General features: G+C 46.0%; 1 protein-coding gene across 5 annotated transcripts in view; it reads right to left on the bottom strand.

Moving 5' to 3' along the window:
- The window catches only part of Fbxo10 (F-box protein 10), a 43,229-nt gene that overhangs the window by 4,335 nt on the left and 13,064 nt on the right, over window positions 1–25,830 (bottom strand). For 2 of the 5 annotated variants that reach the window (XM_074051430.1, XM_020158184.2), the window contains exons 2-9: window positions 14,262–14,852; window positions 10,428–11,261; window positions 9,070–9,219; window positions 6,976–7,112; window positions 4,674–4,744; window positions 2,947–3,099; window positions 1,779–2,048; window positions 721–1,034 (exon numbers count right to left, since the gene is read on the bottom strand). In XM_074051430.1, coding sequence (XP_073907531.1) covers window positions 721–1,034; window positions 1,779–2,048; window positions 2,947–3,099; window positions 4,674–4,744; window positions 6,976–7,112; window positions 9,070–9,219; window positions 10,428–11,261; window positions 14,262–14,846 — 2,514 coding nt within the window. In that variant the 5' untranslated portion in view covers window positions 14,847–14,852. Of the gene's footprint in view, window positions 1–720; window positions 1,035–1,778; window positions 2,049–2,946; window positions 3,100–4,673; window positions 4,745–6,975; window positions 7,113–9,069; window positions 9,220–10,427; window positions 11,262–14,261; window positions 14,853–23,401; window positions 23,455–25,830 lie in introns of those variants that run through there. The other 3 variants (XM_074051432.1, XM_074051431.1, XM_074051433.1) reach the window with 3 other exon arrangements.

Here is a 25,830-nt window from a genome sequence, read left to right as displayed (position 1 = left end):
CTACAAGAGCCTTCGGGATCGTAATTCCACAGGGGCCAGGCTGCATTTGTCTGGCTCAGCATGGAAACCCTAGTGCCCAACACATGACATTGCACAAAAGGTGCTCTGAGTTGAGTTCACGCCTTGTGGGGGAGAAACAGGTGAAGAAGCAGATAGAAAGCACAGTGGAAGTGCTCTGTAAGGCAGTGTGGGCACAAATGCCACCACTGTCCAGAAAAGGGGCACCTCAAGCAGCCTGGGGGAGTCCAAAGTCTTCTTGAAGAAGGCGACAGTCCAGCTGCATGAATGAGGTAGCACAGGGTAAGAGTGATTGAGCACACAGGGACAGTGTGTCCAGAGGCCCTGAGACAGGATTCTTTCCTCACTAAGCACCTACTACATAACAGGTCCTATGCAAGCTTATTCTGCTAGGGAAAGAGCTAACCTAGCCCTGACCTTGACCCAGACACCATGAAGACTCCTCAGAAGGCTCCCAATACCATAAAATCTAGGCGGGGACACTCCCTGCTAGCTCCCTGTTGGTGAACTGGCGTTCATCCTTCAGGACACCCTATGTGCCCTGCTAGGTGACACCCACCCAGATCTCCCATGAGTTCTGGCAGGAGGGATGGTGCCCCTGGGAGCGCTCAGTGCCAATGGCTCTGCTTCTTAGCAGAGGGCATGAGGTAGGGCTGGGCCCTGCACTGGCACCATGTGTTGCACATGTGCACCTGTACTCACCTTAGTGTCAGACCTGGGCAGCAACTGCAGCCCACTGCCCCGGTTGCCAATGATGTCGTTTTCAATGACAACAGTGCTGTCGCCCTTGGTGATGATGCCGTGGCCTCGGTTGTCATAGATACCATTGCCCCGGAGCTCCACCTTGCACTGGGCCTCAACTTTGACTCCACTCTGGCGGTTGCAGGAGATGCTGTTGTTGGCCACCCGAGTGAGCTGACTGCTCTGAGCCACAGTGATGCCTCTGTCCCCATTGGCATGGATCACATTGGTGAGGACGTGCAGCACCTCATTGCTCTGAACATACAGTCCTGAGGCTATGGGCAGAGGGAGTGATCCCAGGGTCAGCCCTGACACCACCAGTCAGGAACAGCCTTCCCTGAACTGTGTGCTCCAGGAGAGGCTGGGGAAGAAGAGACAGTGACCTGCAGGCCTTGGGTTTCATTTACTGATCTCATGCAGACAGCAGGGGAACAGGGAGGGCAGATAGAGAAAACTGCTCCTGCTGAACTAAGTCCTCAACAAAGGTGGCCTGGGACACAGGCTGTGAGAAGGCTCCTTAGCTCAAGTGCCCCTCTGCCCCATGCTCTCATCAGGCCAAAATGACCCTACAACCTCATTCTTCCACTATTTGTACCTCCTGTGTCAGGGAGCTTGCCACCTCCTCAAGGTGCATCTGCCATCTGTAGACAGGGTGCTCTACCTGCTAGACAGATGTCTGGTTTTGTTTTCCTTCCCATAGTGAGCTGGATTCTGTCTCCCTACTATTTTGGGAGATTTTCTTTATAAAGGAAACCCTGTAATTTCTTACTAGAAAAATTTATTGAGCCAAATAGTAGCTTGATAGGTATTAAATTTATCAAGCTATGTAGTAGTTGAAAGGTGTTAAGACATTTTGGAAAGGAAAAATGGTATCTGGGGCTGTGTATGCCTAGAGACACAATGTACATGTGCAGAAAGAAGTGGCTGATAGGGTGGAAGGCCAAGCTGTATCAGCTTGCAATCCTAAAACAGTGGGGAGCCACAGAAGGTTTGTCAGCAGGGGTTGGGGGCCCACTCACCTCCATTGTGATTAATACTGTTAGACTCCACAAGAGCTATGGTAATAGGCCGGCGCAGTGGATCGTCTTCCTTCTCCAACTCTGTCTCCCAGAGGATGGCGTCTCCATCTTCACTGAAGTTCTCCTGGGCCCCATGGCCTCCGGGGAACTCACTGACACCATCCTTCTGGCTGAACACTGCCACTCCGTACAGGCCATTGTAGCTCACATGGTTGCTAGTGACGTGGGGCAGACTGGACGACATCATCCACACACCACAGCCCTTGTTAGCTGGGACAGTGAAAGGAGTTGGTCACTGGCACCCGACAATGAGGAAGACAGCACACAGTGTCACTCTGAGAGGGGAAGCAAAAGGCACTGGGACAATTTATGTCACAACTCTGGCTGTGGCAACTCCCTCATGTGCGAGGGACCACAATGACCAGGTCAGTCACCAGCCAGAATCATACTCATGGTGTAAAAGCTCAAAAAACTGTCACGCCATGCTTCCAATCAGAAGCACACAGCCCACACTGAGGACAGTCAAAGGAGCACCAACATCTCCCTGCAAAGGAAGAAGCCTTTGAATCCACCCTGCCACTTCCTAGCAGAGATCTTGAGCAGGTTACGCAACCTTGGTTCCTCACTTTTCAGTTGGGGTTAGTATCACTACCCTCAGAAGGCAGGCAGAAGGGTTAAGTGTGACATGCACACAAAGGGCCTAGCAGAGAGCTGGGCCTGAATAAACATTGTCTATAATTATTATTAAAGATACAGTCCAGAAAGACTGCAGCTTTGTTCACCATCACAGTGAATGAGGACAGTATTCTTTCTGTGCTTATCTTGTTCTCTCATTGCATTTTCCGTTCTCCAGATCAAAAAAGGGATGTAGAGTCAGATGCCCAGGTGTTGGAGCTTAAGTGGGCTGCCCACCCTTAGACGGGATCCAACTCCTGCCTTCTGCTATTTTACCTGGCGATAAAGCTCCTCTTTGCTGACCCTCGGGCACAGTGTAGAATACGAGGTGATTTGTAAGAGGCCTTCATGCCGGGAGGGCCCCAGAGAGCTCTTGTTCTTTGGGCGTCTTTGATGACTTTTTTTGAACCCACAAGCTGGAGTGCAACCTGGGCTTCCTGCCTCCCAGGTGGGGCTGGACCCGGGACCTTTTCCCCAGGAACTTTCTCCTTACCATAGATGGTATTGCCTTCTATCAGACCTTTGCCCTCGTCTCCCACCACCACGCCGTCAGAGTAGCCAAAGCAGATGAGGTTGCTCCTGAGGACGGGAATCCCTCCGCGGCGGATGTCCACACCTCCCCACTGATTCTCACGAATGACATTTTCTACGGAGAGAGGCAGAGAGGGCCACCTCTGGCACTGGTAATGAGGACTTGGGCAGCTTAAAGGAAGGACACCAGACCAGGACACCCACGTCTTAGCTGCCGGCAGTCAGCAGCTCAGAAGCCCGTCCACTTGCTGATATTTTCGGGCCTTATCTGCTATGTTGTTTCGGGGACGTATCTGCTATCCCCAAAGGCAAGGTGTGCACTTGCGTTCCCAGCACTCACCATACCCAGTGGCCTTGAGATTGATGATAAGAACAAACTGGCTTTAGAGCTGGAGGTGGAATCCAGAGGTTCCCCACAAGCCTGGGAAGGCACTTGCCAGCCCTCAGCCTCAGCCCTGCACCCTCACTGGCCCCTTCCTGCCCCTCCCAGGGAGCCTCCCCTTCTCCCATAGTGGGCTGAGGAGTCTCAAGACAGAAGGGGGCGGTCTGGGCACTGCTGTCTCCAGCACTGTGGCAGTGAGGACTCAGCCTCTTGGGACTGGGCTGCAATGGGTCATGAGACCCTTGTGATGGACTCCCTCCTGCCTCTGTGACCCCATCTCATGCCCCCTGCCTCTTTCAGGCCACAGTCTAGTCCCATAAGTGATCCCCACTCAGGTATGCCAAATCTATTCCCACAGGTGGCCCTGCATGGAAGGGTCTTTTCTCAGGCTCCATTTCACCTTTCAGGTTCACAACTTATATGTCGCCTTCTCAGAAAGGCCCTCCCTGACCACACGATGAACACCTACACAGTCCCTCCATCCTCTTATGCAAATGACCTTATCACCCCCAGGTCTTTTTGTCACACTTGGCTATGTATGCTGTTATTTATTTACTTGCTTTCCTTCCTGAGAGCAGGGATGGCATCTGTTTCCTTCACTGCTTTATCTCCAGTTCCTAGAACATGGGCTGCACACAGTGGGTGCTCTATAAGTTTTTTTTTTCCACCGTTGAGGATTGAACCCAGGGATTCACATATGCTAGGCAAGTGCTCTATCACTGAGCCACACCCCCAATAACTGTTTAATGAATGACAGCTGGATGTGGTCAGGGTCTTCCCTGGGCCAAGATCCAAGTATGGCTCTCCTCTATGCTGAAGCTCCATTGACTTGGAGCTTGTCTCCAAGGCAGACTTGATCCTTGCCTTGTGGATCTATCATCTTTTACAAAAGCAGATAGACAAAACAAAGCACTAGAACATTAAAATGTCCTCCAGAGGAGTCCTGAGTAGAGTGAGTATCTGTTTATCAGGGAGGTCAGAGAATTCTTCCCTGAAAAAGTGACACTTAAATTGAGACCTAAAGGATAAGCAGGAATGAGTCAGAGATTTGACAGCCTGGCATTGGGGCTTCTGGAAGTATTGTGAGTGCCTGGTGAGACACAGTCAGTCCTCAGCCTGGCAGAGCTGCCACTGCCTCCGTGCTGTGCTATGCCTTCCTCATGGGAAACATGGCTGGTCTCCCTGAAAGCCAGCCTGCTAGTCACAGAAAGAGGTGTATGCTAGGTAAAGGAGTGATGCCAGGGGATGGTGACCTGACCACCAGTTGCCTCAGCTGGCCACAGGTCCAGTTGTTTCCCATCCCATACCTGTGATGAGGCCCTTGCCATTCTCGTTCACTGCTATGCCGGCTGCACGGCCCTTGAAAATATGGTTCCCTCTAAAATAGAAGGAGACAAGAAGAAGAGCTGAGCACAGATGTCATGCATCAAGGCCTTCCCTTGTGGTGCCCTGGTGGCTCAGGTTCCTGAAGTGCTAGAGTCCAGGCATTCAGAAATCTTTGGTTGCACTGGGACAGCTTGACTAAAAGCTAAACCCACACCTATGGGATATAAGCACAATGATATCCAATTCTCTGTGGCTTCTCCTTACTCTCATCTACCTATAAACACTATTTTAAATGTGCTACCATGTGCATGGGTCACAGGTAAAGTCTTGGTGGTGTGAAGAATTCCCAGGAGGCTGTACTAAGCTGCTTAGGTTGATTAGAGTCGTATAACTCTCAGGGAAAAAAGATATGCTGGGCTTTGCCTCTTCCCAGTCACTTGGGGGATCTCAGACTTCTTTCTGTGTCCTCCCCCAAACCCTTGCCTCCTATCAAAAAGCACCATAGAGGGTAGGAAGTACAACCTAGTCTCTCAAGGTGACTAAGTTTTTAAAACAAACAGCACTGATCTGATTATGATATTTTTAAAACAAAATGGCTTCCCAGCACCTGCAAAGTGTGCTATGACTACAACTTATGTTTATGAGCTGTTTTGTTTTTGTCTTTTTTTTGTGGGGGTGGCGCTGGAGTTTGAACTCAAGAGACTCATGCTTGCTAGGCAGGCACTCTACAACTTGAGCCACTCTACCAGCCCTGTTTATAAGCTGTTTTTAACAGTGAAAAAATGCTTGCCTAATAATACTAGGACTGGATAAGCAAAACAATAGAATGTTCTGAAACTTTCCAGAATGATAAATATAAGTACTGTGCAACAACCTGGAAAAGTGCATATGGAATAATGCAGGGGAAAACACCTCAGAATGCATTTGCTGTGTATTAATGCTAGCTGTTTTCTTAAAGCACAGATATAACCATGCTCAAATCCTTTACTAATTTTTTTTTTTTGGCAGCACTGAGGTTTGAATTCAGGGCCTCACACTTGCTAGGCAGACGCCCTTAACCACTTGAGCCACTCCACCAGCCTCAAAACCTTTAGATTCCCCACTACCTTGACAGAACCAACTCCACCTTCCTCAGACCAGCTGACACAAGGTCTGCCCCCAAGCCATTCTTTCCACCATTTCTTTCCAGTATGCTACATGGCAGAGATGGACTGCCACGTGGGTATAAAAGGTCATACTATACTCATCACAGAGTGCAAGATTTTCTGGGATAGTCCCAATTTAAAGTACTTTTTCTCAAGATGCAATGGCCACCCCGGGATCTGCTGGGCTCTGCTGCCTTTGCTTATGTCTTTCCCTTTGCTAGGAGTGCTCACCCCCCAACTCCTGAGAGTCCAAGTCCTTCCATATTTCAAAGTCTGACATGAAGCCTTCCCACATCTTTCTAGTCAAAATGATTCTTTCCTCCTCTTTTTTTTTTTTTTTTTTTTTGGTGGGACTGGGATTTGAAGTCAGGGCTTTGCACTTGCAAAGCAGGTGAGCTCACAAGGCAGGTACTCTACTGCTTGAGCCACACCTCCAGTCTATTTTGCTGTAGTTATTTTGGAGATGGGGAGTCTCGTGAACTATTTGCCCAGGCTAGCCTCAAACCTCCATCCTCCTGATCTTAGCCTCTTAAGTAGCTAGGATCATAGGTGTGAGCCACTGGCACCTGGTTTCTTTCTTTCTTTTGACACCACTTTGATGGTATCTATCACAGTCTGCTCCATACTACAGCTGGCAGATACAGGGTCCCAGTATTGCCCTTCCCACCTATGGCTTATGTCACTAATGGATCACATTATGCTTTCGTACTGAGGCCAGAGGTAGTCCCAGAATCTTAACACAGCATCCAAATTAGCCACTATCAATTGACTGGGGTCGACACGAGTGGAAATTCCTGCGGCATTACAGTGTCCCTATGTATGAACATCCTCTTGACTTGCGTTAGCTTCCAGCAAGCACAGTCCACGCCTTGGGATCCTCATTGTCCCTGTTAAAAATGCTCAGTAGTTTGCTGAACAGAGACCTACACAAAGTTAACTGGGAGGGAAGGCGGAAGCACCAGAGCAGTGTATACTGCATCTAGGATTGTAAATGCAGTCTCTTTTTTGCTGGCCTCTGTACAGTCATAATGAACAAACATGTTTTGAAATGGAGGAAAGACACAGAGTGGGGAAACAGAAGAAGTGGGGAAGAAGGGTCCATGGATGAGCTGGATAGTCTGGGAACAGCAGCACCTACCTCACAACTGGATTTCCATGGTACAGGATATAAATGCCAGCTTCCTTATTTGAAAAGATTTGATTGTTCCTGATGACGCCTTTCCCATTGCCAAGGACAACAATGCCAGAGCGAAGGCCATGGTGGATCTGGTTACACTGCAAGGGAAAGTGAAAAGCCACAGAAGACAGGTGAGACATGCAGGTGAGAAGCAGAGGGCTTGATCACTGACCACAACTGTACCAAGATGAACATGGAGAAAAGAATGTCATCAAAGATCCGTAGCACATGGCAAGCTCCCTAGCTGCCCTACTTTTCCTGCACAGGTGGAAACAGTAGGAGTGTGGGACAGGGGTTTCCCTGCAGCCTCCATATGTGGTTATGCTGGACCTTGCTGCTTTGGGCTTTTGCACTTCATCTGTAAGGCAGGCCACCAAAAGTATCCAAGCCTCTCCAGAGGTCCTCAAACACACAATCATCCAGGCAAGTCACCCTCCCCGCCCCCACCATGGCCCAGGGTGCCCACATCTCAGGGAAGGGCAGCACTCAGTACAATGAAATGTAAGCCAAGAGCGGTCCCAAGGGGTCCATACCCAGAGAGGGGAGAGAGCCAGTTGGTTTCTGGTCCTCACTTCTCATTCAGGGGAGGGTGCAGGTGCTGGGGGCTTAGCTGTCCTACAGGCACAAGATTACAGGAGGCGTGTGAGCTACAGGACACTGAGACACCTCTTTGAATGGATGGGGAAATCAGCCCAGGACTGTGCAGTACATCTGTGGCAGAACCAGATGTGAAACCTAGTTTTGCTGTCTCCCAGAGCAGTGAGTTGCTTTTGCACAGTGACTTGATACTTTGAGATTACAATAGATTATGATAAAATTGTCTCCAATTATGAATTTATAGCTGAACTCCAATTCCATACTTAAACCAGGAAGTTAGCTATAGGTCTTCCAAAACCATGCCATGGAGACAAAGATCCAGTTTGCTTTATAGTGTTTCATGTGACCAGCTCTCCTTACTCTTACCAACCTCCAGATTTCTGAAGGGTTGGGTAAACTCACCAGGACAGCCACTGAAAAGTTGCTGAGAAGGCTGAAAAGCTCGGAGAGAGAGGTGTATACAACAGTACTGCCATTCCTACCCCTTTTACAAACCAGGACTTGCATGGGCCACTCCCTCCCCCCCTCATCTGCCAAAGTAGCCTGTCACTTTGTCAGGAGGAAGGCAAACTCCTCTTTTCTCTCTGGCAACAACAGCAGTAACTGCCTAAACTGAGGCAGGGCATCACTGCCAGCTCAATGGCAGAGGCAAAACTAAAAGAAAAGGTGGACAGAGGACACTGGCTATGCATAATTTTTTAGATCTATGTAGGAGCTTTCCTTCTCTGCATTTTTGTAGCCAGTCGAGATAGAATGGGACTGCATGCATTCAAATTCCAGCTCTGTCACCAGTTGTTATGACTGTGGACAAGGTCCTTTGCCTCTTGTGTCCAATTATCTCCACCTACAAAATGGTGTAATATCATTCTACGTCACAGGGTGAAGGATAATTAAGTGTGCTTAGCAAAGAATCTGGCATATAGTAAGCATTATACTCTTATTTTTACAAGTCCATAATTTCCCAATTTCTAGAAGTCTGTCTCTGAGGAAAAGCCAAGAGTGGAAAAGTGGCTGGTCTCTCATGTCACACTGGTATAACATCAAACTCAATCTCCAGGAAACAAATAATCATCAGGAAAAAAAATCCCACATATCCTCTTTAGAAAGAGCTGACCAGCTGGTAGGGTTTTGTTTTGTTTTTAGATTCAAGTGTCCTTCAGGACAGACATTGTATTTTTATTCTTACTACACTCAAAACCAACCACAGCACACTGGACCAGGGAAGGTGCTATAAAATCTCCCTGAACACCTGATCCTCTTTCTTATTGATGGGGAGACTGCAGGAAGTAACCTGTCCATAGTAACTACTAATACACAGAGAAAGACAGACAGAGTCATGAGGACACACAGAAAAGGGTCTTGTAAACAGGAAGCATATAAATTCAAGATGGCAACGTTTACTTAAATGTTCTGGAAACCTAGAGCCACCCAGAACAGGGAAAGAAGACAGGAAAGTACCAGAATGAGTGGGTTGGACCTTTTCCGGATATCAACACCAGCCTCTGCGTTGTGGTAAATGTTGTTGCCTGCGATCAAGCCTCCGCCCTCCAAGCGAAGAAAAATGCCTGACGCTCGACAGCGATAAATGTCGTTCCTGAGCATGACGATCTAAGCAGAAAAGAGAAAACTATTTTCCTACCATAAAGATTTTTAGTAACCACTCAGGGACCATCTGAGTTCCTTCCCATCCCTACAGTTCACCCACAGGTGAGGGGCACCTCCCTACACATCCACCCTCCTACTGTGCGCTTGGGACACAGTCTCTCTGCCCAAGCTGGCATAGCCCTGTGGGCTCTTTACCAACCAGCCTCAAGTCAGGGCTTTACTAAACTCATGCCCAGACTTTCTTCTGCAAGGCCTGTCTTTCCCTTTAGAACCCTTCCTGTTACCAACTATTGATGGGATTTGCAGGTTGTCCCATGGCATACATGCAAGGTGCTGATTACATCAACGGCTAATGGGCTGCTCTTAGCATAAGGTACACCTTACCAGGCCCTGGGCAAAGTGGTACTGCTCACCTCCTCAGCTTCATCTTTCAACTTGTCCCTGGGACACAGGTGAAGGCAACCTCACAACCAGGCCCAGCACAGGATGCTCCTGCTGCTGGAAGGCCTCACTCTGCATTCACTGTGAACCCCTTTTATCGCGAACATCCCATTTTCCCCAGACCCTCTACTCATCCTACTTGGCACAGACAGCTCTTCTTGAAAGCCTTCTCAACTGCCACACTCAAGTCTGAATTGAAGGCAGAGATCATGGCTCCCTGAATCTTCTATTATCTTTGCCAAAAAGACCTTGTTTTTTTCACCTAGGACTTGGGTGATATGTTTGAGAAGCAGCATGACAGGCGTTAAGACCTACATTCTAGAACTCAATTCTGCCTCAAACTTTCTGTGTGACCCTGAATAAGACACCTTCCCTCTCTGGATCTCTGTTTCCTTTTCTGTGAAATGGGAAGAATATTTTTTGCCTTGTCCAAGTCAGATGATGGGCATGAAGTCAAATATTAAAAAGCTTAGAAACACTAAGGAAGCAGAGGTGGGAGGACTGTGAGTTTGAGGCCAGCCCTAGCAAAGTTAGAGAGACCCTATCTCAGAAACAAAATACAACCAAAAGGGCTGGGGCTTAGTTCAATTGGTAGAGACTTGCCTACTCTCCCTTGGGTTCAATCCCAACTATGGTCAAAAAAGAAAAGCAAAACAGTCCATCCCCATCACATCCTTCCTATGTATAGCCACAGGAGCCCTCTCAACATTGATATGCCCCTGGTGATCCAGGGTGGTCTCAGTCTACAAAGTCTGCTCTTGCTACAGCACCTTGCTATTATGTATACACCGCACAGCGTAAGTCAGGTTCCGAAAGACGTTTCCTTCCATCTTGGCTCGGCCGTAGGAGCAGACGAAGACACCTCCCTTCCCATCTCGGAAGAGGCACTTTCGGATAAGGCAGCCCTGCACGGAGCTGGCCAATGCCATGGCCTCCTTGTCCTTCTGCAGCTCCTGCTGCAATGAGTTTAGCACCAGACAGCTGGGCAGCTGAATGGATGCTCCTGGCAGTGGTGGGCCCAGAAAAGAGCCCCCTAGAACAGGGCGCGGGCCCTGCACCTGGTAGGACAGTCTGTACGTGAGCTGGTCCTCATCCTCATCCTCGCCACTGGGACTCAGGCCTCCGTCGCTGCTGTCTGGGGTCTGGGCTACCTTTTCCCCATCGCTGCCCACCTCTGCCTCCTGGGATCCAGCCTTGGAGCCTGGCTTTGGGGAGCTAGAGGCTGGGCTGGTGGGGCTCTGGCTGCCCTCAATGACAATATCACAAGTCCTTGGGCTCCAGGCCTGGTCCCGGCTCTCCAGGTCCAGGGACATTAAAAAGTCCGAGTCCTCTGCAGGGAGCAAGATGGGAGAGGACCTGATAAGTCCCAGGAGATACTTATACGCCCAGTTCTTATCTGCTGATGGGTGACCCTCAACAGTCACAGAGTTATTTTCACTGCCCACAAATTCACAGTTCTCCAGGACACACAGGGGCACGTTGTGCAGGAAGACATGGGTGTTTTTGAAAGTGCAAAACTTCACTTGGCAGGTACCGGGACCATGGACCTGGATGTGCCCATTCTCAAAGTTGCAGTTGTCAAACTGGACGTGACCTGATGTGGTCTGGGGAATAAGAAGGAGAAAACTCTGTGAGAAGGCCAAGTTTTGGTTTGCTAGTCAGCACCTGAACCCTTGAAGAAGGGCAGAGCAGGGAAAGGCCATGTGTTCCACTGATTATCTCCTGTTCCTCACCAGGGCCTGCATGTCAGCTGACTCCCAAAGGAACTGGGGAGTGACTCTGCATCAGAAGTGGGAGCTGCCTGCCCTGACATTCTTCTAATCTCACAGAAAAGAGAAAAGAGTGGATAGGGGCTAAAAAGTTCAAACTCTGCAGCCTGACCCTTTCTGCATACCTCAGGTCTTAAGTAAATTCTCCGAATACTAATGAAATGCTCAGTGACAATGAATTCCTTTCTTTCTTTTGGTGAAGATGAAAAGGAAGGAAGAAGTTGCAGCAAAGGGATACTGGTGAAAGGGAATCAACACAAGCTCATACAGGAGCTGAAGCAGGAGGGGTCAATTCAGGGGGAACCCAACATGGTTGGGAGAGCTTTGAATTTTTACAAACATAAGAATTACCTGAGATCTGAGATGGACCTTACTAAGCCTCTGAAAGGGGGTCCCGCTCAGTGGCTGGGTTCTATGAAAACTTGTCAAGTCATGAACAGAAGTTTCTCTAGGTCTTACCCTTTCAATGTGCTTTCCCTTCCCCCATTCCCCTCTTGGCCTGTGGACCTGTGTCCTCCACCTGAGCCTGCTGCCCTGCAGCACACCATAGAACTGGCTGTCTGAGCTTGGGACAGGGCCATGCAGAACCCTGACTGCTGGCATAGAGAGGGCAGGCCAAGAGGGGCTCAGCCCTGTCTGGGCTGGGACAGACAGCAGGGGAGGCCCAGTGAACAAGTACTGTGGGAAACCAGTCTGTGGTTACTAATGTGTGGTGGAGCAGCAGAAGACAGCAACTTGCATCTTTGAAGAGAGGGGATGAGGGATGCTGCCATCACTAAACAGTGGTTAAAAGCATGGATCTGGAGCTGACCATAAGGGACAACCCCTAGCTCTGTCTCTTTCAAGTGCGTTAACCAGGACAAATGACATCACCTCTCTAAGCATCAGTCTGCAGCATGGGGATTACTAGTTAATAAAGCACAAAGTGCAGTGCCAGAAATAGAGCTGGCACTTAGTAGAAGTTAGCTCTTATTATCTAGGGCCATGGACACAAGGAACAGAGAGCCCTCAGGAGTCGGGGGTGGGGGTGGGGAAAGTGCTAAAGTCATAATTCACCTGGGCCGCTCGGCTCTGGGCCTTAGTGAGAGGCAAGCTTGGTGAGACCCCTTTGCTCTACATTCCTGAGAAAGAACCTCCCTGAGTTTCACACACATTGCGTCAGATGTATCTGCACCATAAAATGTGGGAGTGTCTCATGACCTATTTAATATTCCAAACAAACACACCTACTTCTTGAGCTGTTTTAAACATTTTCTAGCAGTGAGGTCCCCTGATAGCTTTCCCCAGACTTGACTTCCCCTAACCTAAGTTCTTCCTTATCACTAACCTACTTTTTCTTGCTGCACATAAGTCCATTTCTTCTCTTCCTCAGTCCTCTCTAAGGATACAGGCCAGATCCCTACAGATGCTGAGATTTTCTTCTGATGTCACTAAAAACTGCTGTAATATTGTCCTGGCCTTTGTATTTTCAGGCAAGGCCATTCCATGTCCTGTGCCATTTTGAGTTAAAAAGACAATCAAGGACTGAGCAGTAATAATGCCAAGCCCTAAGGCAGATGGAGGGCTACAGAGAAGCCTAAGGCCAGGCCCTCCCTCAAGTAGCTACCGCTGCGCTTCCAGACCAAAATGAACACACTACTCTAAGAGTAAAAACATTATAAAGCTTGATGGGTCTGACACATTGTTTCTGGAAACAAACTCTCCTTCTGGATCTGCGGACCAGCCCAAGGGGGGGCTCATTAGTCCTTCTGGCACATTCTATAGCTAAAAGCAGGCTTTTAAGCTTCCAAGGAATCCAGCATGTTGTAATTTTATAAGTGCTTAGATCCAAAGACCCGGATCTGAGCTCTGACCCCACTAATTACCCACCTGATAAAGTTACTTAGCATCTCTGACTTTGAGTGCCCCTCACCTGCAAGATGGGGATAGCACATCTACTCTGTTCACCACAAATGCTTGTTGTGGGGATCAAATAAGGACACAGGTGGAAAGCCATCTAGGCTGCAGATATGACTTTGCATCATGGCTCTGTCCCTTACGAAGCCTAAGACCCTGGCTATATCACTTACTCTCATCTATAAAATCAGACGACACCACCCTCTCATAGGACAATAGAGCAGAATAAGTGAGAGAGTATCTGTAGAAAAGCATGTGCCTGGCACATATTAAGTGCATCGCTAATGACTGGCATTTTAATGATCATTACAAGCGTGAGAGATAGTTGTTATTGGTAGTGATATTGCCATTATGGAATAGGTACATCATCCAGATACTGCAGCCAGTTTTCACATGGTATATATGCAGTAGACTGCTCTGTCAGGAGCTACCAACACCTTGATGCTTGCTTTCTTTAACACCTCTGCTCTGTGTTCATGGAAGGACTGGGTTTCCTCACCCTTTCTCCAGGTACCCTTGAGAAGTAGCTAATCCTGGGAAAAGTCTGAGCTTCCTTGATCCTGCATGGGGTGGGGTTCATGTGCTGAAGGCCACCGCTATTGCACATGCTGCCATGAGCAGCCAGTGGATTCTTCCTGTCACTATGCTGCCTGCTCCCAGAACCTGTCTTTCCTACCTAGCTGCTCTACCTGTGGTTTCAGTTAGTCCAGCTGGGGTGTAAGATTTTGACCCCAGATCCATCCCTCATTTTCTAGTATAGCTTTATAGGAATAAAGCAGAATTTTGAACGATACTGATTCCTTTACATTTCTCAACTGGTTCAGACTTCAGAGGAGTTACGTGATAGGAATAACCACTAAACTCTCAATTCCAATAAAGCAGGGAGAGGCCAAGCCTGGGGTTAGGACTGGACGACATCTGTTTGATGTAGACACCCACCTTATACATGATGGGTGAGAACCAGGCTGGCATGAAGACTAGGTTGCACAGGCGTGTGGTTGAGCAGTGCTGATCAATGCTGGCTAGCAGGGCTACCTCGCCCAACTTCCCGTGGCCCACAATCTCCACTGGCACCTTCAGGATGATTTCACCTTGTTCTTCATACACACCTGGGAACAGCACAATTCGATCATATAGGCTGGCCATGGCCAAGGCACTGCCCAGGCTGTCAAACTCATGGCCTGGCCCAACACTTAGGGTGCGTCGTTCCCTCCTCCTGCGGAACAGAGAAAAGCAGACGGAGGACTCCAAGTCTAGGGCATTCTTGGTCCAGGTCTTGGAGGCAAGGTAATGCTGCTTGAAGGCCTCCCTCCAAGACTCAGGCTCCACATCAGGCTGGTTAGGCCAATTGGGATGGCGGCACTCAGTGCAGCCCAGACATAGCTGCCGCCAGCGGGTACTGTCAAGACTGAGGATCAGTTCATACCAGGCCCTGCACACCAGACTGCAGCGGCCCAGGTCAGGAAGGTGCAGGTAAGCTAAGATCATGCGCCACAGTTCCAGGGGAAGGCCACCAGCCTCCATGGTCACCTGGGAAAAGACACAAAGCAAAAGAGATTTTGTCTACCCTGCTTAACATTCTTCCCTTGCCACCTCCTGACCCCACGGATAAGCAAGTGAAGAAGGCACAGCCAATCAGAGGACTCCATCTCCTCAATCAGAAGCCTTCACTGGAATTTTTCTATCTGGCATTAGGGAAAACTCTCTTTTCAATTTGGTCAGACACCCTAAGGATGTGACCCCGGAACTCCTAGTTGCCAGGTTCTTTACCTTGTGATGTGACAGCAAGTAGAAAGGAGATGAAAGATGAAAAACGAAAATGAGAAGACAAAAGGTGAACACATGTGTATGTGTCCAGATTCCTTTTTGGAGTACTGAGGTTTGAACTCAGGGCTTCACGTTTGCGAGGCAGGCACTCTACTGCTTGAGCCAGCCCATGTATCCAGATTATTGAAGGTGCCCTGGATTCTACCTGAAAGGGTTTGGAATCGTAAAGAGGGAATCCACCTTTTGTTGTAATGGTCCTAGAGTCAGGATGCCCTAGATTTCCAGGGAAGAGACCATTATCTCTTTATACCAATAGGAATGAGAACTAAGTGTCTGTCTGTCTGTTGCTCACTCCCAGATCAAGTAATTGCTACTGTTCCCCAGTGGGGAAGCCTCAGGGGCTTTGGTCCTGGCTCAGCCACTCATTACTAATGTAATCCTCATATCCTAAACATCTACTAGGTTGGTTGCCCTGCCATCTGACTCCTTGTTATCTCTGGAAAATAACCTTCCCCCTTATTGAGGATTTATACCACATGATTACAGAGAAAGGGCTCCCTGAAGACATGTCAATAGAAAAATGATACCCCAGACCTTGGCTGTAACTGACTGACTGCATTGACCCAAGTGGGCTACGGATACCTTCTCCAGGAGAAGATGAATTGTTATTCTAGAAAGAGGCAGGCTTCTTTCCTGAATGACAGGGAATGAATAGCTTCTTTCCTAAGCTCTGAACTCAGGAAGAGTTGCTGGTGATCATTTCCCGCTGAGATGAGGCAGAAGACTGAATCACACACACACACACACACACACACACACACACACACACACACACGAGGGAGGAAGCAAGGGCCGTCCAAGTCTAGGGCAGGTCATGGCTCCAGTCTACTCTCAAACTTGGTTTTATCCTTGGCCTTTGAATACCACCATATGTCTCTATACTCTTACAATAAATTCTCCTTTTGACATCAACTGGCCTCATCTAATTTTCTACACCTAGTTAAAGCCCTCTAATTTGTTTTTCTGGAGTGCTGGGGATAGAACCCAGGACCTCACACACATGCTAGGTAAACGCTGAACTATTGAGCCATATACCTCTAGCTCCCTCTCGGTGATGAGTGTCAATTTCTCAAGAAGGTTGAGTTAGATGCCTTAGAGCGACTTCCAGTCCAAAACCCTCCAGTCTATAGACAACTGGATACTAGAACTAGAAACAGGGTATACTCCACCATGGACCTTATCATAAAATAGCTGACATTCCTCTTAGTATTGTGAAAACGATGCTCATACTCGCCAGCTGTCTAAGCCCCAAGAAGGCTGGAAGCACACAATTGTGACTACGTCTGGAAGACAGGCTCAGCTTCCTCAAGAAGCTGGTGTGACTTTAACTCTATAGGGTAGTACTGGAGCCTGGGCAGGTAGGTTCTTCTGTAATGAGCACCCAAGTGAGATTTTTACTCAGTCCTCAGCAGTGCCGGAGGAAAGCTGGGCTCTGGGACTGTTACACATTAGAGAAAGGATAGGCTCCTGACATCTGCCACTCCCCTACATAAACACTTTATGGTGGCTGTGACACTAATGTTTCCTATTCTTCACTTCTTCTCCTCTTCTTTCTTTTCACCCCTCCCTTCCTTCCCATCTTCCTTCCCTCCCATCCTCCCATCCTTCCTTCTTCCCTCCTCCCTCCCTCTTTCCTTCTTTTTGGAAACAAGATCTCAAGATGTAGTCCTGCGTCAGCCTCCAGAGTGCTGGGATTACAGGTGTGTACCACCATGTTTGGCCTCACTTTCTTTAAAAAAATTTTTTTTTTGGTGGTACTGGGGTTTGAACTCACACTTGCAAGGCAGGCCACTCTGCCAGCCCCATTTTTTGTGGGTGTGTTGGTTATTTTCAAGAGAGGGTCTCACAAACTCTTTGCCTGTGGCTGGCTTCAAACCACGATCCTCCGAATCTCTGTCTTCTGAGTAGCTAGGATTATGGATGTGAGCCACCAGCGCCCAGCTCACTTTCTTCTTTAGCTACACTTTCTTGGTCTTTTTAAGAGAAAAAAAATTTTTTTTTTGTAGTCTTGGAACTAAACTCAGGACCACTTAAGCCTGTACATCCCCAGTATGAGAAAAATTTTTAAATGTTCTTTTACCCATTCTCTAGCCATTCTGTAGCTGAGTGATCACATCCATTCTCTTGGCTTTAATCACTACTGTAAACACATGATTATAACATCTGAATTTCCAGCCTCCACTGTCTCTTCCAGGCTCTGTAGGAAAATCCCTAATTGCCTGTTAAGTATTTCTGCATGGATGTTCCATAGGTATCCAAAACAACATCATGTCTAAAACTGAACCCCAACTTCCCCTACAGACCACGACAGAACAACTAGAACTAGTCTCTCTCCCTCCACAAACAATTATAAACCTAGACAAGATACACGAGGTAAATGAATATATACTTTTGGGTACTGAGAAACAAGCTGCGATTCCTGACAGAAAGACAGCATAAGAAGGTGAGCACTATGACAGCCCTGGTTCACCCCGGGGCACTTTCTTACTGCTGTATAGGAAGAAGGAGGCTGGAAGGAGTGGTAGTCTCACTGAGCATGTGGATGGAGTTCTATCTGTGGGAAGAGGCCAGCTTTGTGAGGAGGGGTACCTAACTGAGACAGCAGCATGACATGGCTTGGGCGTGGGGGTGGGCAGTCTTTTGGCTGAAGACTGCTGGACTGCACAAGCTCAGGGCAAGAATTCATCAGCCCTAGCAGATATTACCCACTATGGGGCTGAACACTAACAGGTGATACTTAAGAGATAGGGCAGAGCTGGGAGACATGGATTTCCAGCCAGGACAATAGGGCAGGTTCACACTGAGACGCAGAAATTGAAATTGTTAGAATAAAAGCAAGCTTGACAGGGACAAAAGGTTCTGTCAGTGGCTTTAACTGCCTGCTAGAGTGAAATTTAGCACTCTAAGAGAGAATATAATCCCAACTAGCTGGAGGCATAGATGGGAAGATCTCAGCAGGAGACCGGTAAAAGTTAGAGAGCCTATCTCAAAAAACAAACTAGGTGGGGACATGCCAGCCCTTGGACCTCAGCAGCCTGTTCTCCCCTCCGCTTCTCAGTCCTGGCACTATCCCAGCGCTGGTGAATGTGCAGCAATAACACTTCTGCCTCAATACCTGGAAGGCCACGTCCAAGGTTATTTTCCTTCATGGGCAGCAGCTTTGCAGGTGTCAGAAGTTCACCTATCAAATACATCTGCCTGTATGCCCAATTATGCCTGTTATGTTAAATATGACCTTCTTGGTTTGGTATTGTTAGGCTTTCACCAGAGTCTCAGGAGAATGAATCTAGATTGAGGTTTGGGGCAAAAACTTTGGAGAATCCATCTCAACCATTGGCTGGGCATGGTGGTGTAGGCCCATCATCCCAGCTTCATAGGAAAGCACAAATAGGAGGATCTCGATTCAAACCCCAGAAATGCCAAAAAAAAAAAAGCGGTCAATATGTCCATAAATCTTTATATCATTAATTTTTATCATAGGCTGAATATCCCTTATCTGATATGCTTGGGATTCAAAGTGTTTCATATTTCAGACTTTGGAATATTTGCACCTACATAAGATATCTCAGGAATGGGACCAGAGTTTAAGCATGAAAGTCATTTATGTTTCATACATACACATGGCTTAAAAGTAATTTTATACAATATATTTTTTTCCTTCGATACAGGGACTTGAACTCAGGGCCTACACCTTGAGTCACTCCGCCAGCCCTTTTTTTTGGTATGAATTGCCACCTCACACACACTAAAATGGCTGGAACTAAAAACACTAAAAGGTCAAAGCACAAAGCAGTGAGGCAGCCAGATGGCTCATACCCTGGGGCTTCCACTCCTACACATGCACAAGAGAAAATATGTTTACAAAAAAGACTTCTACAAGAAACTGGAAACAATCTCAGATGTCCATCAGTGGACAGCAGATAACCAAACTGCGGTTTGCTCACCACTAAAAGCTGCCTAGAGAGAAGGCAGAGAATGTGACACAATGTTCCACTCTCAGAAAGAACTCTGATGCATCTTTACTACGAATAGTTTTGGTTTTAATTCTAGATTATTTAAAAAAATTTTTTAAAATGAGGTTTGAACTTAGGGCTTCGTATTCGCAAAGCAGGCACTCTATTGTTTGAGCCACACTTCCAGTCCTGAACACTTTTGGTTTTAGAATACTTATTTAAAGGGTTTTACATTTTGATTGGTGTGTTGGTTACATAGGTTCATACATATGAAAAACTTCACAGGACTGTATGCTCAAGTCTGCATTTCACTGAATGTAAACAGTACCTCAATATTTAACATAGTGTAATCACCTCTGTCCACTCTGCTCCATCATCTGTATTCTAGGTTCTGCTAACGGAACCAGCATTTTCCACATGGCTGTCCACGTCTCTCACTAGGGAAACCTGAATTTCTTCTTTTTCCCTTCTTCTCTATACCAGATAACCTCTAAAGTCCCGTGTTTGCACCTCCTTTACCACTTTCCCAAACTTCTTTCAAGAAGAAGTTTTATCATCCAAGTATGCATTCTCGTACACTATGGTTTTAGTTTTGTCCTTACGTTTTTAGTTTGGGTAAGTCTTTTGAGTCTCACTCCACCTACATTTCCCTTCCCTCTCTTTTGTTTACGATTGATTTGCTGAAGAACCTGGCCCCTTCAACTAGCTTTTCACAGTCTGAATTTTTTGACAGCATGCATACTCATGGAAGAATGGAGGTGGTTCCCATCATCAGCATTTTCTGCTTCATGGTAGTTGCATCAGAAGCTGCCTGGACTTGGATTCGACTCCTCTGGCAAGTCTGTGATGGTACTGTGTCTTGCTTTCAGGAGGTACATTCCTGGGTGTCTTTCTTTCAAACCATCTTTGGCCTCAGGTTGATTTCTGATTGCTTCCTTCCTGGCTTGTTTTTGTACATCTCCTGCTTAGACATGGTATCAGACATTTCTTTAAGTAGCTGGTTTTTGTTTTGTTTTTAAACTACTGAGATAAATACAGGTCTGTATGCAATTAAAATAAATATCAGAGAGATCACTTGTATGCTTTGCTCATTTTCCTGCTATAATATCATAAGTAGCATGATGATACTGACAATCTTATTCAACTTCCTGTTTTACTTGTACTCATTTGTGTATTAACTTCTATACCACCTGTGCAGGTATGTGTAGCCATCACTACAGTCTAGACACAACAGTATCCTTCAAATTTGCCCTCTTTATAACCACACCACCTCTCTTTGCTACTTCCCACCCCGTCCCTAACCCCTGGCAACCATTATCTGCCCCATTTCTGAAATTGTGGCATTCAAAAAATATCTAAGTGAAACCATAGAGTATGTAACCTTTTGACATTGTTTTTTTTTAACTCAGAAAAACTCCCTGGAGATTCATCCAAGTTATTTTGAGTTATTTTAAGACATAGAAAACCCCAGAACATGCCCTCATGCTTCTCTTCAGTCAATTTCAACTCCAAGAAGCAACCACGGTTCTGATTTTCCACAATAGATTAGTTCTTTCCTAGAGTTTAAATCAATAGAGTCACGGGGCATGTATATTTTTGTGTAAGGTTTCTTTCAAGCAGCGTATTTTTGAGATTCATCCATTTTGTTGCACATCTCAGTAGTTCACGCCTTTCTGTTGCTGAATAGTATATATCATACCTTTTAAAAAATCAATTCTCCTATGAGGGAAAATTGAACTGCTTCTAATTTATGGCTAGTGAGAATAATGCTGCAATCAGTGTTCTTAAAAAGTGTTTTCGAGGACATATTTTAATTTCTTTTAAGTAAATACCTGCGAATGGCCTCCAACTCCCAGGCTCAAATGATCCTCCTGTTCTAGTCTCCTGAGTAGTTGGGACTACAGGCATGTATCACCACATCTGGCTTCAGTCTTTTTAACTCTCTTATTCTGGTGGTAATGGTATACTAGGATTATAAGCATGAGTCAGTGGTGCCTGGCTTGATTTTTTTTTTTTTTTTTTGGTGGGAGCAGGGTTTGAACCCAGGGCTTCATGCTTGCAAAGCAGGTGCTCTGCTACTTAAGTCACACCTTCAGTCCATTTTGCTCTGGTTATTTGGGAGATGTGGGTCTCAAGAACTATTTGCCTGGGCTGGCCTTGAACCATGATCCTCTCAAACAGCTAGGATTACAGGTGTGGCCACTGGCGCCTGGGTTGATCATTGTTTTTAAGCCTATTTGGTGGGTGGGCTTCTGTCTCTTCCACTAGTCTGTAGGTTTCCTTTGGGTAGGGAGGGACTGGGTACTTTTCTCTCTGAAGACTAAGTACCTAGTATTGACTCCCTCCTCTGCCGTAGCTGTTCAGGACAACAGAAAAGACACAGGAGCATTTGTCCCTACAAGTGCCAAGATCACTCTATCCTAGGTTCTATGAGAGTGGAGTTCTGATTTTTCCCATGTTATATGTTCTTTCACTCAATGATTCCAGAAAGTGATGACTTATTATTACCTACAACTGGCCACATTCATTGGGAGAAGCAACAAGTCAGTAGCACGTCTGGCAAGCTTAATTTTACCCTTTTATGTCTGACTCTCACTTAACACATTTTCCCTCACAGCTTCCTATCTTTACACTCCACATCCTTTCCAAATTTTCCCTCAGACCTTTCCTGAATCTTTGCATGATTCTTCTTCTAATTACTCTTTTCCTAAGTCAAATGCTGCTTTTCTCATCACAGTCACTTGCACAAGGAAGGAGTTCTATACCAGGACCAGTCTGAGTGGATTAGATGCAGCTCAGCTTCAGTGAACTCTTCTCCAACTATAGTCAGCCCTCCATATCCTCAGGTTCTGTATCTGTGGATTCAATCAACTGTGCACTGAAAATATTTGCGGTCTGGAGGGGTGGCTAAAGCAGTAGTAATGCCTGCCTAGCAAGCATGAAACCCTGAGTTCAAACCCCAGTAAAACAAACAAAAAAAACCGAACCCCAGTCTTTTCAACATTGTATTCATGTCATAACATCACTTTGTACTCTAAAAAGATATGTAACTATAACTTGTCAACTTACCAATCACAAAATAAAAACTAAAATGTGTCTATTATATGAAAATTAAAAATGCTGGAAAAGACTGTCTGTATAGAACATACACAGATGTATTTTGTAATTATTTCCTAAATAATACAGCATCACAATTTACATAGCATTTATGCTGTATTAGAAATTATAAATTATTAGACATTATTTAAAGTACAGGGAAGGATGTGTGAGGATTCTATGCAAACACTACACCATTTCATATAAGGGACATGAACATCTGCAGATTTTGGTACAGTAGGGGAAAGGGAACCCTGGAACCAATCTGTAGATTCTGAGGGACAACCATATTTTCCTGGCTTCCCTTACTTATGAAATATTACAAAAATGTTATTTTGCTATTTCTACATAAAGTTTTAGTGACCAGTAAATGGCTCTCTGAATTCAAAGGCTTCGCATCTTACATTTCTCGCTAGCCCTGACTCTTCACACAGCTCACATTTGCTAATTAGCTCAGATTCAGTCTCCTCCTCCCATAGAATATATGCTCCTGCTTGTACTAGGTCTCCACAGTTTGCATGTCCTTCTAAATTTTCCCATCTCCCTATAAAGAGAAGTTCATTTACAGGACTTTTCTAGCTGTCCTTGTTTCATTTTTTTCTGCATTTTCTAATGACTTCAATTTAAAACCACCAGAACTGCATTAACCCCATTTAAATAATTTCCCCAATGAAAATATGCAAAATATCTGCTATCTAAACATTTCCTCCCACAGGCTAACCTCATCTTAACCAGGACCAATTACTGCATCTGGAAGGAATATCTTTTGATCATTACTAAGAGCTTTGACCTACTTTTTAGGCCCCCATTCCCTTGTCCCATATCCTACTTTCTGATTTATTAGTTCCTTTGAGTATGACTGTATACTGGTCTTTCAGGGAGTGCCATAGGCCATGTCCTTTCTAAGAAGTGTTATCCATAATGTTCTTTCTTTTCACAAGGGACAACCTTGATAAGTGTTCAAGAGTGAATGAGCCAACCCTAATCTATACAGCCTTTCAGGTGAGAGGTTGTAGACTTTTGCAAGTCTGTCCATAAGGGTCCTCCCTGGGACCTATTGTCAACATTCCAATTCTTAGGAGGGATATAAAAAAGACTCAAATCACAACTACCAAAGTCCAGCCACCAGCCCTAATGACTACAGCTTGCCTCACTGCCAACTGGAGCCTAGTTTACTATGTAACAGTATTCAATACAGCCAACCTGTTGTGTGGCCCATGTGATATCCCACAGCACCCAGCACTGCCAATTTCTGTCCCAGATGGGTTTCTCATGGTCACCATAGCAACCTGCTAATAAAGAATACCATAGGACACATTCAGTTATAAAGAATACAAAAAAAAATACACTAACCTCATATGTAGTAAATGAACAAGTATAAGAGAATCAAGTCTCCACTCCCATTTTTTAGGTGAAAAAGTGTTTTCTCAACTTTATGGAAATTTGCTATATAAACACAGCTTTGAGTTCATCTGTTTTGCAAACACAGCCCTTAAGGAGTTAGAGGGCAATGGAATAACAAGAAGCAATGTCCACCTCCAGGTGATAACAAATCAACACACTAATAACATGGTGCAAAAAGAATTAAGCACTGTTGCAGCACACAGAGCTCAAGAGGAAAGAAAATCTTTGGACCATACTTGGAAGGACTTCCTATAGCAGTGGTTCGTCAATCATGGCTTTTGACTATCTACCTAAGAAATCACTGGGTGCCTGTTCATAGGTCTGCTTCAGACCTCAGAATCAGAACTAACTATGTGCATTTTTTTTTCTTTTTTGGTGGTACTGAGGTTTGAACTCAGGGCTCCGCACTTCTAGGCAGGCACTCTACCACTTGAGTCAAACCCCTAGCTTAAGTTATGTGCATTTATAACAGACTCCCTTGGTAATTGTAATAAATAGCCCCTCCCACCTTGATGCAGCCTCCTCAATAATGGTTCTTCTCAACTTCAACCTGTTCAGTGATGTGGTCCTCTCTGTATCACAAGGACCTAAAATCTTTAAGTCAGAAGACCTGGGATCAAGTCATTTAGGAGACCTTGAGCAAGTCATTTAACCTCAGTTTCCTAACATATAAACTGGGGATCCTGATAGCACCCCAAAGGCTCATTGTGATGATTTAAAGATCTGATGTAAGCTGCGCATGGAGCACATGCCTATATTCCAACTCTAGAGAGTGAGGCAGGAGGATTGTGAGTTTGAGGTCAGCTTGAGCTACATAGCAAGACCCTGTCTCAAAAAACTACAAAAATAAATAAATAAAAGATCCAATGTATAATGTATTGGTAAGCAGTGCCCTTCACCAACTAGTTCCAGTTTTCCCCTCTAGGCACTCTGGTCCCAACTACAGGTGAGTAGGGCCATATGTCTAGAACTAGCTAATAGGCTTTGAGCAAAAACAGAGGTGTGTTGCTTCTGACTAGAACATCTAAGTTCCTCCAGAGCTCTTTCCTCTTTAGTACATCTGAGATGACAGCTACTCTGGCAGCCTGGATCCTTCAGAGATTAGGATAAGGAGAAACCCTTGCCAAGTCAAAATGAACACATACTACGTATGAAAAATAAACCTGCCTTGAGTTAAGGCACTAAGAACTGGGGGATAGTTCGTTCCTATAGAACCTGATCATTCCTAACTAATAGAGCAGGTGAAACTCTAAAGGGCACTGTTAGAAAGCCCCTAGAAACCTAGATCATGCATTCCATGGCTGTTCTGAAGCGACTTCATTATTCTTCCTAAAATTGAGCTAGTTTTTAAAATTTTTTTCAGTACTGAGGTTTGAGCTCAGGACCTTGCTTGACAGGTGCTCTACCACTTGAGCCATCCCCCAAACCTTTTTGCTTTAGTTTACTTTTCAGTTAGGGTCTCAAACTTTTGCCCAGGCTGCCAGGAGATTGTGATCCTCCTACCTCTGCCTCCTATATAGCTGTGCCACCATGCCTGGCTTGTTTTTGAGATAGGGTCTGGCTAACTTTTGCTCCCACTGACCTCAAATCACTATCATCCCATCTCTACCTTCTGAATAGCTGTGATAGGTATACACCATCATGCCTGGCTAGTCTAGCTTTTAGTTACTTCCCTAGCTGGTCTCAGTTCTATTTCCTGGAGTCACTGACACTTTCCTTTGTACTTTTTTTTTTTTTTTTACCACTACTGGGGGTAATCTCAGGACCTTGCACTTGCTAGGCAGGTGCTGCACCACTTGATCCACGCCTCCAGTGACACTCTTCTCTCTCACACATTTCATGTGGATAAATGCCTTGAATGCCTGACTCAAGCTGGAACTCTTATCTATTACAGGTGTTGTGGGAGGAGAATGGCCTGATCAGAGTTGTACTTTAAGGAAATACATCCAGGAGAGGTATGTTAAGTGGAACAGTGAAGGCGGACCTACGATTTTGCAACTATTAAATGATAATTTCTTTCTTTCAGAATAGTGTGGAGGTGTCTGGGAAATTTTGGGCAAAGACACTTGCTTTGAAATAAGTAGAAACATAATCCCAAAGTTATATGGGTTTTTTTGTTTGTTTGCAGTACTAGGATTTGAACTCAGAGCCTACATCTTGAGCCACTCCACCAACCCTTTTTTGGTGATGGGTTTTTTTCAAGATAAAGGCTGTGAACTATTTGCCTG

The sequence above is a fragment of the Castor canadensis genome, chromosome 13, assembly GCF_047511655.1.
Source record: "Castor canadensis chromosome 13, mCasCan1.hap1v2, whole genome shotgun sequence".
Lineage (NCBI taxonomy): Eukaryota > Metazoa > Chordata > Mammalia > Rodentia > Castoridae > Castor > Castor canadensis.
The sequence above is the reverse complement of the archived record's forward strand: the minus strand, read 5'-3'. Positions and strand labels throughout refer to the sequence as shown.